Source organism: Mustelus asterias, chromosome 14 (genome assembly GCF_964213995.1).
Source record: "Mustelus asterias chromosome 14, sMusAst1.hap1.1, whole genome shotgun sequence".
NCBI lineage: Eukaryota > Metazoa > Chordata > Chondrichthyes > Carcharhiniformes > Triakidae > Mustelus > Mustelus asterias.
In genome coordinates, this window is record NC_135814.1 from 14,648,274 (window position 1) to 14,663,474 (window position 15,201).

At 45.3% G+C, this 15,201-nt stretch overlaps 1 protein-coding gene across 1 annotated transcript in view; it reads right to left on the bottom strand.

Moving 5' to 3' along the window:
- LOC144504124 (contactin-associated protein-like 5) overlaps positions 1 to 15,201 on the bottom strand; it is a 664,070-nt gene that overhangs the window by 435,343 nt on the left and 213,526 nt on the right. The window contains exon 8 of the mRNA XM_078229300.1: positions 6,625 to 6,886. Within this exon, the coding sequence (XP_078085426.1) occupies positions 6,625 to 6,886 (262 nt within the window). The remainder of the gene's footprint in view (positions 1 to 6,624; positions 6,887 to 15,201) is intronic.

Genomic DNA, 15,201 nt, shown 5'->3' on the forward strand with positions numbered 1-15,201 from the left:
AGAATCATACAATCCTCATAGTGCAAGAAGAGGCAATTTGGCCCTTTGTGTTTGGACGGGCTCTCTGACAGAGTATCATAGAATATAGGTAGGTACACATTCCAGCCTTTTCATTATTTCATATGCCTCTATCGGGTCAGAACTAATTCTCCATTGTTTTAAAGTAAATAGACCTAGCTTGAAGCTTATCTGAGTAATTAAAATCCTCTAAGCTGGGAATCAGTCTTCTGGCTCTCCTCGAAACCGATTTCAGGGCCACTATGTAAGGGGACAAAAACTGGACTTTGTTCTCTTGAAGCAGACTAAATAATGTCCCATATAAGGACAGAATGGTGTCCTTTGACTGATACTGAATTGTACAATTAATTGTTCATAGCTATGTTTTCTCTGCTTTGGCCATGAACTTTGTGCAGTAACACCTCAATGCGTCTCTTTCTCAAATGAATTCAGTATTATTGCCTGGAAGTACTAATTATATTCTTTTTGGGCTTGCCAATATGGATCACATTGCATTTATCTAGGTTAATTGCAATTTGACACTGTTTGACCCATTTCATTATGTATCTAAATCGTTTTATTTTTGCAGAATACTGTAACAGTCTAAATGCTTGCACATATTCTTATATCTTCTACAAACTTACTGATCACACGTCCAATATAAATGTCCAGGCGATGAACGGAAATAGTTACAAAGTCCTGGTTCTGACACCAATGCTTATAGTGGTAACCTGCCACCAAGCTGATCCACAACCAGTGACTACAACTTTCTGCCTGCAGGGTTGGAACCAACTCCAAGTCTAATGGATCAAATTTCGGCTGATTACACAATTTTTTATTTTGTCAAGTACCTTAGCAAATGCTGTCAGAAAACCCAGGTAAACAACATCCACTTGATTACTCTCATTCACCACCTGAGTAAATTCTTCAAAAGACTCAAGCAGTTTTGTAAGTGATAATTTTTCTTCCCCCTAAAGTCATGTTACTAATTTCTAATGGCCTCTGATGGTTTTATATAGAATCCCTATAGTGCAGAAAGAGGCCATTCAGCCCATTGAGCCTGCATCGACAACAATCCCACCTAGGCCCTAACCCCGTAAGCCCATGTATTTTCCCTGCTAGTCCCCCTGACACTGAGGGGCAATTTTTTAAGCATGGCCAATAAACCTTATTCGCACTTCTTTAGACTGTGGGAGGAAACCGGAGCACCTGGAGGAAACCCATACAGACACAGGGAGATTGTGCAAATTCCACAGAGACAGCGACTCGAGCCCGGAATTGAACCTGGTTCCCTGGCGCTGTGAGGCAGCAGCACTAACCACTGTGCCACTGTTATACCTGCTTTCCCAGTGATTGCAAAAATGCAGCTTGATAGGTTTAATGTCCTCTCAATCATCGGTAAGAATATAAGGGGCTGAAAATCAAATTTCAAGAACATTTGCATTTCTAAGGCTGGGCTTAGACCAATAGAGACGTTGGTTGGAATTTTACGGCCAGACTGGAAATTTCCGTCTGAGGTCAATGGACATTTCCGTTGTTCGTCCCTCGCCCACTCCAATTCTGTGGTGGATGGGAATTCCAGCGGATGTATCTGCGAGGACAAACCTCTGGAACTTATTAATGGATGCAACATTAATTATCTCAAGAATCCATACATCCTTTGTCCAAACCAAGGGGAAGAGGTGGAAGTTATTTCAGATGCCCCCACCCCACCACCCCCAGAGCCTGTAACATTGTCTTTTAGAGATGAGCAAAGACAGTCTGCTATCTTCCATCAACAAAACAGCATCAGTATAAACAGAGCTTTGCACAGGTCACCATCTACATTGTTTCCTACTGGAGTGTCTGAACTTTTATACCAGTACGTACTGTAACACTGATTCATCTTTACGTGCTTATCCCATAGTGGAAGTTAGTGTTATTGGAAAAGAGGACTATCCTACATCAGCTTTTGCCTGCTAACCTCTCTGAATGAATAGACCATTGGTCTTTTATTATATGAATTCCAAAATCTAGTTGGGGAGGGTGTGTGGATATTGCGGGGAGGACATTGCAAATCCTTTCCCGTGTTTTGAATGTTTATAAAATAAACTAACCCTCTGTGTTTGCCCTATTTCACATTTGTTGTAGGGTTATTAATAGAGGATTGGATCACTCCAAAACTGAGAGGTTGTGAAAAATATGCTACCACTTAAAAAAGGGGAAAATCAAAAAGCACCTTTCTGTTTATAGACAGGTGGTGAGCGGAGAAATGAGCACTCTTTTAAATTAAACCTCCTCCTGTCTGTAACACTACCTTCACCAACATGTCTATAGCAACTCTATAGATTATTCAGATTTAAAACCCCAATATTGTCCGAAGTGCATCACCCTCAAACTCAATACAAAATCCTGTCATATTATGATCACACTTCCCCAGACTCCCCTTTACTACAAACTTATAAACTACCAACATCACATTGCACTTTGCTGAATCTAAAATAGCCTGTTCCCTGGCATCAAACTATTCTTGTTGATTCTGTCTTACCCCCATTTTTTGAAAATCAATAAGACATGTGCTATCTTTAAATATAAAGTAAGAAGTCTCACAATACCAGGTTAAAGTCCAACAGGTTTATTTGGAATCACGAGCTTTCGGAGCGCTGCTCCTTCATCAGGTGAGTGGAGTCCAGCAGGTTAAAGTCCAACAGGTTTTTTTGGAATCGCAAGCTTTCAGAGTGCTGCTCCTTCATCAGGTGAGTGGGCCCATTCACCTAATGAAAGAGCAGTGTTCCGAAAGCTCGTGATTCCAAATAAACCTGCTGGACTTTAACTTGGTGTTGTGAGACTTCTTACTGTGCGCACCCCAGTCCAACGCCAGCATCTTCACATCAATTAAATCTAAAGGAACAGTGCCTGTTTCTATGGAGCTCTTGAAGATATTGGCATTGTGATCAAAATGCACCTGTCCCATTTCTTTTAGTATTGTTGGTGGGTGCCATCTGGATTTGAGAGATTGTTTCCACTGGTCAAAGAATCTAAAGAACAATGATAGCGCCTCAGGACAGTGGGCTGAGATGAGGAGTAATTACTTCATTCACAGGATTGGGAATCTTTGGAATTCTCTACCTCAGAGGGTTATGGATGCTCCATTGTTGAGTATACTTAAGTCTGGGATAGACAGATTTTTGATCTTGGGGACATTAAGGAATAGGGGGAACAGGTGGAAAATGGAGTTAAAGTTCAAGCTCAGCCATAATCATATTGAAAAGCTCGATGGGCCATGTGGTCTACTCCTGATCCTATTTCTTATATTCTTATGTTCGTGTAAAGCCTATTTTCTGTTCTATTCAAGTTGGCATCCTTTCTTATTTCAACAGTTCTAATTATTATTCTTTATGATTTTGTTGTCCACTGCACACCCCACCGCTAATATTGAACCACCAATTATAATATTGGACCACCAATTATAGTCATATAAACTGATGCAAAATAACCATTTAACAGCTCTGTTTTGGATCAGGAGTTGGGGGGAGGGCCAGGCAAAGTACACTACCCATATCACCAAAAAGATGAAATGTAGTTTATTAATTTTGTTTGCAAAGAGATAAGTGTATACTTTATGCATAAAATCGAATTTCACCCATTGTACCTCCTTTAAGTGTTCTTGCAAACATCTGTCAAGAGCTAATTTGTCCAATAGTGGAACTAACAGTTAGCTTGTAGAAATCTGGTCATCTGATCCATGAACAATGGGTGGCACAGTGGTTAGCATTGCTGCCTCACAGCACCAGGGACCCAGGTTCAATTCTGGCCTGGGATGACTGTGTGGTTTGCACGTTCTCCCTGTGTCTGCGTGGGTTTCCTCCAGATGCTCTGGTTTCCTCCCACACTCCAAAGATAGGGTTAGGTGGATTGGCCATGCTAAAAAAAAATGCCCCTTAGTAGGGGATTAGCAGGGTAAATACATGGTCTGACAGGGTTAGGACCTGGGTGTGATTGTTGTTGGTGCAGGCTCAATAAGCCAAATGACCTCCTTCTGCACTGTAGGGATTCTATTCTATGAACTTGGAGACTCCAATCCAATGTTGAAAATCATGCACAACAATACAACCTCATGATTGGCTTAATCAGAGCCATTCTACTTAGAGAAGCGCAGTGTAAGTGTTGCATTTGTAAAGGTGACCTTGTTCACTTCAGCTGTTAAACCCGAACCCTATCTAGCTGTGCAGGTGGATGTAAAAGTCTTCACAGCAACAATCTGAAGAAGAACAGGGAATTCTCCTCGTGTCCTGGTCAACATTTACCTTCAGCTATAAACAGATTAAATGGCATTTTTCTCCTTTACTGTTAATGGGACCTTGCTGTGAGGAAATTAACTTCTGCCACAACACTGACAATATTTCAGAAGGTAATTAATGGAATGCGAATCACTTTGGGAGCTCCCGAGGACATGATAAGTTACTGCATAATGTAAGTTATCTTCTTTATTTCTTTAATAGGTTAAGCAGTTAAAGGAGATGTAATTGCAGAAGTTTTACTGCCAAATGGTTACATCACTCAGAGTGAAACTACTGCAACTCCTCAGATATGGAATAGTTATTGAAATGTGTAATACTTAGAAATTGGGGTGGGGCCAGGTAGGGGTCAGGGGTGCATCAATGGATATTGTACTAAAACAGCTGTAACTTTCTCTAGAACTCAAAAGGAAAAAATGTAGCGAAGTGATATAGTAAATTTTACTCGTTTAGGATTTAGATTAAATTACAAATGCTTGTCATTTTGAATATGTTTAGAGCATAAAGTGCAATTGTTCTAATACATTTGACGTGTTTTTTTTCATTCACTTGTGGGACATGGGCAGCGCTGGCTGGCCAGCATTTATTGCCAATCCCACATTGCTCAAGGACAGTTGAGAGTCAACCACATTGCTGTGGCTCTGGAGTCACTTGTAGGCCAGACCAGGTAGGGACTGCAGATTTCCTTCCCTAAAGGATGTTAGTGAACCAGATGGGTTTTTCCTGACAATCAACAATGGTTTCATGGTCATCAGTAGATTTTTAATCCCAGATATTTTTTATTGAATTCAAATTCCATCATCTGCCGTGGCAGGATTCGAACTCGGGTCCCGAGGGCATTACTTGAGTTTCTGGATTAATAGTCTAGTGATAATACCACCTGACCAACGCCTTCCTTGTGATTGAACATGTTGTGGAGTGGTAGTTTGGTTTGATCCAGTATCAAAAGAAAAATCTCAAATGGAAAAGTGTTCAAAATGTTCAGAACTGCAGTGCAAAATTGCACTGCAGTGTACAAAGTCTTCTAAATGTATGCTTCGCTTCACAAATAAGACTCTAATTTTGTGGGGGTCGGGGGAAATAAAACTTTAGTCATGTCAAAATATGGTGAGAATAAGCCACGCTCACCCTTGGCTAACCTATCAATCATGAATAAGTAGGAGTTTGCATGCCTAGATCAAAAGGTCGCGGGTTCAAGTAGCACTTCACAGACTGGAGCACAAGACCCAGGTTGACTCCATAGTGCAGTACTGAGGCAGCTCTGCCCTGTTGGAAATATCACCCTTTGAGTGCGACATTAAACAGAGACCTGTTTTCTCTTTCAGTTGGATGTAAGCAATCTAAAGTTACTGCTCTGAAGAGGAGCAGGGGAGAAACGCCCTATTGATTGTTCTGACTGACATTAGGAATCAACATTACTAAAGAAACAGATGGTCTGATCCCAGTGCTGTATAAGGAAGCTTGCTGTGTGCAACTTGGCCACTATCATTCCGAAGAGCGACGATAATTCCAAAGCACTTAATTAACTGTAAAGCACCTTGCGATGTCCTGAGGATGTGAAACATGTAGGGTGGCACGGTGGCACAGTGTAGGCACTGCTGCCTCACAGCACCAGGGACCTGGGTTTGATTCCCAGCTTGGGTCACTGACTGTGTGGAGTTTGCACGTTCCCCCTGTGTCTGCGTGGGTTTCCTCCGGGGGCTCCGGTTTCCTCCCACAGTCTGAAAGACGTGCTGGTTAGGTGCGTAGCCCATGCTAAATTCTCCTTCAGTGTACCCGAACAGGCGCCGGAGTATGGCAACTAGCGGATTTTCACAGTAACTTCATTGCAGTAAGTCTACTTGTGACTAATAAATGAACTTTATAAATGCACTTTTCTTTCAACCCCCTCATGTTCTTTTCCTGAATGGATATTTTCTTTAGGACCAATAAACCGAGACACTCTGGGCTATATGCAGATGGGTGTTCCAGTCTTTCTCCTCCTTGGAACCTCCGCACGTTTGTTTGATTGGAACCATATCAGCTGATTGCCATCTGACACTTAGTTCCCTGTGTAAATGATGTAGGCTGGGTCCGTGATTGACAGCCTAGACCTCCCAAATTGATGCCCTAAATTTCAGGTATTGAAGCTGTAGGGTTCCATGATAAATAGTTCCCAAACCTTCACAAAACTCATTTTCTGCAAAGTACTGAAGCATTAACGCAAAACCTACTGACATTTTCACAACCCCTAGGAAGAAAAATAAATTGTCTGCCAAAATGCCTTCCTAAAACCTAAGAGATTTGTCTGACTTTCAGTTTCAATATTTCTGCACTCGCCGAACATGAAGTAATCAACTGTTGTAATTACCTGTAGCGATGTCAGTTTGGGTCCTTGACAATTTCAGAATGGTTATTTTCAGCCTTCCATCACGGAGATGTATCTGCAGAGCTCCAGATGCTTCACGAAGTCCATTGTACAGCAACAGGCCATCCTTGTTCCATGTGCGGAATTGGAAGCTGACAGATAACCCGTCCATTTGAGGCGAGCCAGGCAACAGCAAGTAACTACTGGGAGCCATGAACGTGACCGGAATAATGTGCAACTCCGAACATGAAAAACTTACATTGCCCTGAAGAAGAGAAAAAGAAACATATATTGATGGTTGTTTTGGGGTTTTTTTTAGAAAATAAAAATGCTGATTGAGTTAACATGGGTCAGGATTCTTTGTAAATCAAGACTCAATGAAAAAGCAAAACGTTTATCTCACGCTTTAAACACATTCAGGCTAATGTTAAGCTGCTGTACCAGGCCCAATGCTGTCGTAACAGGTCCAATTCTGCCTGGCTCCATTTTTCTTGGGACTGCTGCATGGGTGGTCCAACAAGGTAATCCTTGTTTCGAGATGTTCTGATGCACCTCTGACCCCAACGCAACTGTTTAGATACTGGAAGGTTGGATGTTTCACTGAAGTCTTCCAACTTGCAGCAACCCATTTGCACCTCCCACCCATGGTGGAGCCATCAGAATTCCCACTTTCTCTTCCAGGAATTTGCCTTTAAGCACGCGAGAGGCAGTAACAGCTCACTGGGACAATGGAAAACCGCCCAGAACAAAGAACAAAGAGCAAAGAACAATACAGCACAGGAACAGGCCCTTCGGCCCTCCAAGCCCGCGCCGCTCCCTGGTCCAAACTAGACCATTCTTTTGTATCCCTCCATTCCCACTCCATTCATGTGGCTATCTAGATAAGTCTTAAACGTTCCCAGTGTGTCCGCCTCCACCACCTTGCCCGGCAGCGCATTCCAGGCCCCCACCACCCTCTGTGTAAAATACGTCCTTCTGATATCCGTGTTAAACCTCCCCCGCCTCACCTTGAACCTATGACCCCTCATGAACGTCACCACCGATCTGGGAAAAAGCTTCCCACCGTTCACCCTATCTATGCCTTTCATAATTTTATACAACTCTATTAGGTCACCCCTCATCCTCCGTCTTTCCAGTGAGAACAACCCCAGTTTACCAAATCTCTCCTCACAACTAAGCCCTTCCATACCAGGCAACATCCTGGTAAACCTCCTCTGCACGCTTTCCAAAGCCTCCACATCCTTCCGGTAGTGTGGCGACCAGAACTGGGCGCAGTATTCCAAATGCAGCCGAACATATGTTCTATACAACTGCAACATCAGACCCCAACATTTATACTCTATACCCCATCCTATAAAGGCAAGCATGCCATATGCCTTATTCACTACCTTCTCCACCTGTGACGTCACCTTCAAGGATCTGTGGACTTGCACACCCAGGTCCCTCTGCGTATCTACACCCTTTATGGTTCTGCCATTTATCGTATAGCTCCCCCCTACGTTAGTTCTACCAAAATGCATCACTTTGCATTTATCTGGATTGAACTCCATCTGCCATTTCTTTGCCCAAATTTCAAGCCTATCTATATCCTTCTGTAGCCTCTGACAATGTTCCTCACTATCTGCAAGTCCAGCCATTTTCGTGTCGTCCACAAACTTACTGATCACCCCTGGTGACCTTCTTCCAGATCATTTATATAAATCACGAACAGCAGAGGTCCCAATACAGAGCCCTGCGGAACACCACTAGTCACAGGCATCCAGCCGGAAAAAGACCCTTCCACTACCACCCTCTGTCTTCCGTGACCAAGCCAGTTCTCCACCCATCTAGCCACCTCCCCCTTTATCCCATGAGATCCAACCTTTTGCACCAACCTACCATGAGGGACTTTGTCAAACGCTTTACGAAAGTCCATACAGACGACATCCATGGCCCTTCCCTCGTCAACCATTCTAGTCACTTCTTCAAAAAACTCCACCAGGTTAGTGAGGCATGACCTCCCTCTCACAAGACCATGCTGACTATCGTTAATGAGTTTATTCCTTTCTAAATGCGCATACATCCTATCTCTAAGAATCCTCTTCAACATCTTCCCGACCACGGACGTCAAGCTCACCGGCCTATAATTTCCCAGGTTATCCTTCCTACCCTTCTTAAATAATGGGACCACATTAGCTATCCTCCAGTCCTCTGGGACCTCACCTGTGTCCAGTGACGAGACAAAGATTTGCGTCAGAGGCCCAGCGATTTCATCTCTCGTCTCCCTGAGCAGCCTGGGATAGATTCAATCAGGCCCTGGGGATTTGTCAGTCTTTATATTCCCTAAAAAACCTAACACTTCCTCCCTTGTAATGGAGATTTTCTCTAACGTGTCAACACTCCCCTCCGAGACTCTCCCAGTCAACACACCCCTCTCCTTTGTGAATACTGACGCAAAGTATTCATTTAGGATCTCCCCTACTTCTTTGGGCTCTAAGCATAATACCCCATTTTTGTCCCTGAGAGGTCCGATTTTTTCCCTGACAACCCTTTTGTTCCTAACGTATGAATAAAATGCCTTGGGATTCTCCTTAATCCTGTCTGCCAAGGAAATTTCGTGACCCCTTTTTGCCCTTCTAATTCCTCGTTTGAGTTGTTTCCTACTTTCTTTGTATTCCTCTAGAGCTCCCTCCGTTTTTAGCTGCCTGGTCCTAACGTACGCCACTCTTTTCTTTTTGACCAGTCCCTCAATTTCCCTGGTTATCCACGGTTCTCGAATCCTACCCTTCCTATTCTTCTTTTTTACAAGCACATGCCTATCCTGCAGCCCTAACAACTGTTCCTTAAAAGATTCCCACATGCCAGATGTGGATTTACCCTCAAACAGCCTCTCCCAATCAAGAGCTGCCAATTTCTCCCTAATCCCATTAAAGTTAGCCTTCCCCCAATCCAACACCTTACCCTTGGGACACCACTCATCCTTTTCCATCACTATCCTAAAGCTAACAGAATTGTGGTCACTATTTGCCACATGTTCCCCTACCGAAACCAGTGCTCAAAATAAATTGGACCTGTCCGCAGGGATTTCCAGTGGGTGACCCAGTGCTCCTCCCATCACCTGCACAAAGCCTACCCTGGATTAAGGTATAACTATTGTACGTGCCAAAATTGCAGGTCTTGAAAACAAAACTTGCAGGCTGGAACAGTCCACATTGCACATTGTCAGATCCTGATTGTTAAAGCAATGTCTTAAAATTGCAAACTCAAGCTGATATGAACTGAAGAGTATGATTATGCTTGTTTATTAGTCACATGCAGGCTTGCATTAACACTGCAATGAAGTTACTGTGAAAAGCCCCGAGATTAGATGCTTACCCAAATGTCCACATTTTCTGTGTGATGGAGAACCTCCCTGTCCTGGGGAAAATGTCAGACGACCCTGGAAAATCTAAGCCCCGGCCTCAAACGTGGCACTTCCTATTTTTGCAGGGGTGGAACTGGAGTCGGGCTGGGGTCCATGCATGCTTGGTTTGCATGGGCAGCTGGCCATTTAAACAACTAGCTGCCTCCATTGATGTGGGATCTTGCTAGACTGAGAGTGTACAATTCAGAGCTTCCAGATTAGACATGGTAAGCACGATCTGAACTTGATGGATTTATTTGGATAGCGAGGATACCTCTTTGGGAGGTAAGGCACTCCTTTGGATATGGTCCTGGGATACATCTGGAAGACTTAAATCATCCTTTGTGAAAGGTAAGACACCCATTATGATTATTAAAAAGAAACATAATTGTGTGTAGAAAGTTATTGGGACTGTCAAACCTGTCAAAGAACTGTCAAACAATTCTCGGTGAGTTGACATGGAGGGAAACAGTAGTGAGCAGGGGGCATGGGTTGGCATGAGTTGACAGCCGATGAAACCATCAAACCATGTTCACAATGCTGAGAATGTCACAACTCAAACCTAACACATACTGATAGGGTTGTATTTTGCAGCAAACCTGCAGATAAGGTATCTCATGCATGAGGAGCCCAATATTGTGCAACAACATCTCTGAACTTGAGCAACATCCCACCCAGCCAATGGTCCAGTTTCTGATGTGGGTGCCACATGCAACATTCCTGATTTCCATGTTCCTCTGCTCACTGTACAAAACATATCTTATCAACTTGGAATGCAAACACAGCAAAGTAGTGGGCACAGCATTGGATTAATATTACATGCATGAGACATAGGGCCCGATTTTAACATCGCATTGTGCTCATTTTCGGGTGTGAAAACTTGGTAAAGTTGGGCATGAGGCGAGTAGCGCGATCCGCGCCCGCCTCCACGGTGGTTCCCCCTTTACCAAGGCCCAAAAATGGCCGCGATCAGGACCGTGCCCGAAAAGGGTGCGACAGCCATTTAAATGCATTTGCATACATTTAAATTGACTTAATGGGTTGCATGCCCAACTTCCCCCTTTACCAGCGCGTTCACCCATCCAGAATCGGTGCGAAACAGACATGCTCCATATAAGTCCAATTTGGGCACTCCAGTCAGTGAGGAGGTAAGTGCCGAGCATCCGACAGCTCTCTGCTTGAGATTGGTGGGGGCGGAGAGGGGGGTCTGCTGCCACTCTGCTGGATACCAGTGGGGTGTGAGGGGGAGGTGGGTCCGCTGCCACTCTGCCTGAGATCAGTGGGGGTGAAAAGGGTTCTGCTGCCACTCGGCTTGATATCAGTGGAGGTGAAAGGGGGTACGCTGCCACTCTGCCTGAGATCAGTGGGGGGGAATCGGGGGAGGGCCCCACGGTCGGTCTGGGTGGCAGAGGGGGTGGAGGGATAAGGGAGTCAGTAATGTTGTGGGGGTGGGCCAATGTCTGTAGGGGCCAGGGGGAGGCATTATCCGGCCTGGGAGGGATGTGGCAGAGGAGCTGCATTCTATTATTTCTTCTTGCGCATGCGCAGTTGGAGGTGCTGGTGGCAGCTGTGGGGTTTCGGGGACGTTAAGCCCCACCCACAGGCTTGTGCAGCACGATTCGGAATCGCTGATATTTTTTCAGGCAGCGTGCGTATGGGGGCAGCTGAGAACGGGTCTAAAAGTTGGATCTGAAACACTCCCAGTTTCAAGTCCACCCAGCACTTAGAATCAAAATGGTAAAATAGGGCCCGTGGTCTCCTGAGCTGCAACGCCTACACTTCGGCCAATGCGGAACACTCTTGTGTGGATGAATGCCTTGCACCAGCACTCATGTCTGAGAATAATGTGCTACCCAGCATATGTTGATGGACTCTGAACATTGAGCCTCCCTTAAAGTTAAGCGGGAATGGAGAATGAAAGACATAAGTGCTCAGTGCTTGAGTTTTTGAACACTGGAACATTATGTGATATGGCAGAGAAGGAAGCATCACAAATTGGCAGACAACCTTGATCCTATTGATGGCAAATCAAAATAGCCCTCAGCATGTTGCCCTCATTATTACTGGTAAGAACAATAATGTCACCAATCTTTGAACTCTCTTTAAGTGTACACACACACCATGTCATGTACAAATGTAAGCAAATATATTTAAGAAATGCTCAAATGTGCTATGTACAATGTGAACTCAATAGCGCTCTAAGTGAGATGGCAACCTTAGCTCTCGCATGCTCCTAAGAAGTGCCCCCTGCCCCTGTGTTGTCTGATTTGATTTGATTTATTTTTGTTGCATGCATTAGTATAAAGTGAAAAGTATTGTTTCTTGTGAGCTGTACAGACAAAGCATACCGTTCATAGTGACTCAACTACTTAAGGTCTGACCATGAGAGATTGGCTAAATTCATGGAGAGACACATGCAGCAACACTTGAGTTGATGCAAAAACAGGGTATCAGCCAAGAAAGGATGCAAGCCTCCCTTAGGGAAGAAAGCAGAATGTAGTGTTACAGTCATAGCTAGGGTCTAGAGAAAGAGCAACTTAGTGTGAGGTAGGTCCATTCAAAATGTCTGATGACAGCTGGGAAGAAGCTGTTTTTGAGTCGGTTGATACATGACCTTAGACTTTGGAGGAGGTGGAGGCGGCTTATCTCTCTGTCTAAATGACAATGATAAGCGTGGCGACCAGTCTTGTCGTGTCGGCTCCCGTTTGGGACCTCCTCAGATTGCAGCCTCTGCACCTCTATGTGGGCAGCCGTGGTCACTGGCACATGTGTAGCAGGCGAGGGCTTCGACAGAGGGGCTGAGGAGGTGGAGGAAGATGAGAATTTCTCGATACCTCCACCCTCCTCAGTGAGCTTCACAGCCCAATTTGGTCTTCAGGTGGGGTTGATGGACTCAGGACGGATGGATCCAATCCAGCAACTGGTATGCCATCAGGACTACCCCATAAAATCCCAGTCGAGGCCAACAGAGAATTCCATTCTGCGAGCCTAAAGTAAAGGAGGTAAAATTCCAGCCACTATCTCAGATTTCCCAATTGGTTTAATATCCCTCACCAGGCGTGGTGAGGCTTTCTTCCCTAAGGGAGGCTTGCATCCTTTCTTGGCTAATACCCTGTTTTTGCATCAACTCAAGTGTTGCTGCATGAGTCTCTCCATGAGTTGAGCCAATCTCTCATGGTCAGACCTTAGGTAGTTTAGCCACCAGGACAATGCGGAGTTCATGATGCCGAGGGATTCCTCCAATCAGAGTTCAACAGCTTCCAGTATCTCCGGGGACTCCGCCAGATGTCCACACATCTGCTGCTGATTATCTAAATACTGACACCTGAGGCCTAACATCCCTGCCCACTCGAGCATCATCATGGGGACTTTCCCCCCTCCTCTAAGGGCGACTGTAAACAGACGTCTCGGACTCTGGCATCTACCCCTGCACTCTGGTACAGTGACTTTTACCCTGTGCCATCAACTCTACAAGTCCAGCATCCCTTTGGAGTGCTTGTAACTGAGATGTTGGAGTGTTGGTTAGTCAGAATTGATGCTCCTTTCTCAGACATTTCTTCCTCCTCTTGACGCCCAAAGGATGATCTGGCCCAGGTGGTGGGAGCGTGGACGCTGCGACAACGGATGAATGAACACCGCTCGACAATCACCAGGCAAGACTGTTCTCTTCCTGTTGGGGAGCACTTCAGCGGTCACGGGCATTCGGCCTCTGATATTCGGGTAAGCGTTCTCCAAGGCGGCCTTCGCGACACACGACAGTGCAGAGTCGCTGAGCAGAAACTGATAGCCAAGTTCCGCACACACGAGAACGGCCTCAACCGGGATATTGGGTTCATGTCACACTATTTGTAACTCCCACAGTTGCCTGGACCTGCAGAGTTTCACTGGCTGTCTTGTCTGGAGACAATACACATCTTTTTAGCCTGTCTTGATGCTCTCTCCACTCACATTGTTTTGTTTCTTAAAGACTTGATTAGTTGTAAGTATTCGCATTCCAACCATTATTCATGTAAATTGAGTCTGTGTCTTTATAAGCTCTGTTTGTGAACAGAATTCCCACTCACCTGAAGAAGGGGCTTAGAGCTCCGAAAGCTTGTGTGGCTTTTGCTACCAAATAAACCTGTTGGACTTTAACCTGGTGTTGTTAAACTTCTTACTGCTCCTTGGCGCAAGTTGGCACTGGTGCTGCCAACTTGGCAGCACTAACCTGTCAGTGCCAACCTGTGCCAAGGTTGGGCCCCAATCAGAGAATCATGTGAAGGGTTGTGGAATTCATTGAGATGTGGTGGTGGCCGGGAGCAAACGGAGGAGCTGGAGTGCCAGCAATGACCATGGGGAGTGGGAGTTGGGAGGTTGGGGAGGGGGGGGGGGGGGGGGGGGGCAGTGTTGGAGATGGGCGCAGGTTCAGACTGTTGGGGGGGAGGGGGGGGGAGAAGAGGCCGATGATTGGGGCGAGGTGGAGGAGGAAGGGTTCCGATGACCGGGGTGGGGAAGATCGAGTTGGGAGAAAGTTGGAGGTGGTAGGGGCCAATGATCAGCGAAGGGGTGAAGGGCTGATGATCTGGGAGGTGGGTGGAGGGCCAAGGGGCCAATGATCGGGGTGGATGGGAGGCCAAGGGCCAATGATCGGTGTGGGTGGGATCAAACTTAGCGGTTAACTAAAAAAGTTAAGATAGTATCAAACTTAAAGAAAAAAGGATAAGATCTTCCGACCCTTCACGCCAGCAGGATCTTCCAGTCCCACTGACAGTGCACCCCGCCGCTGGTTTCTCGGCAGCTTGGGGGTGGATTCAATGGGAAATCCCTTTGACAGTAGCGGGACCAGAAGATCCTGTCACCAGCCAATGACAGGCCACCTTCTGGGACTGGATGTGTGACAGACTTGGGGATTTTACAGGTTTTGGGCTTGGCACATGCTCACAATACACAAAGCAAAGTATGAAAAATAAAGAATAAAAGTGTTTTATTCAAAAAGAACCACCCAGCTTTGAATACTTCCGGTTTTCAGATCCTTCTGGATTTTGGAATGCCGGGTGAGGGGTTCGGTACCAGTCATTGTGCATAGGTCAGTGGCAGGCCAAAAAATTGGACAGAATATTGAAAGAAAACAGCAAATTTTTTGATTCATGGTGCAGAAGTATTTCCAATTGGAACTGGGAATTGGCGAGAATGGGAGCCAATGGAAAGGCAAGGTGGTT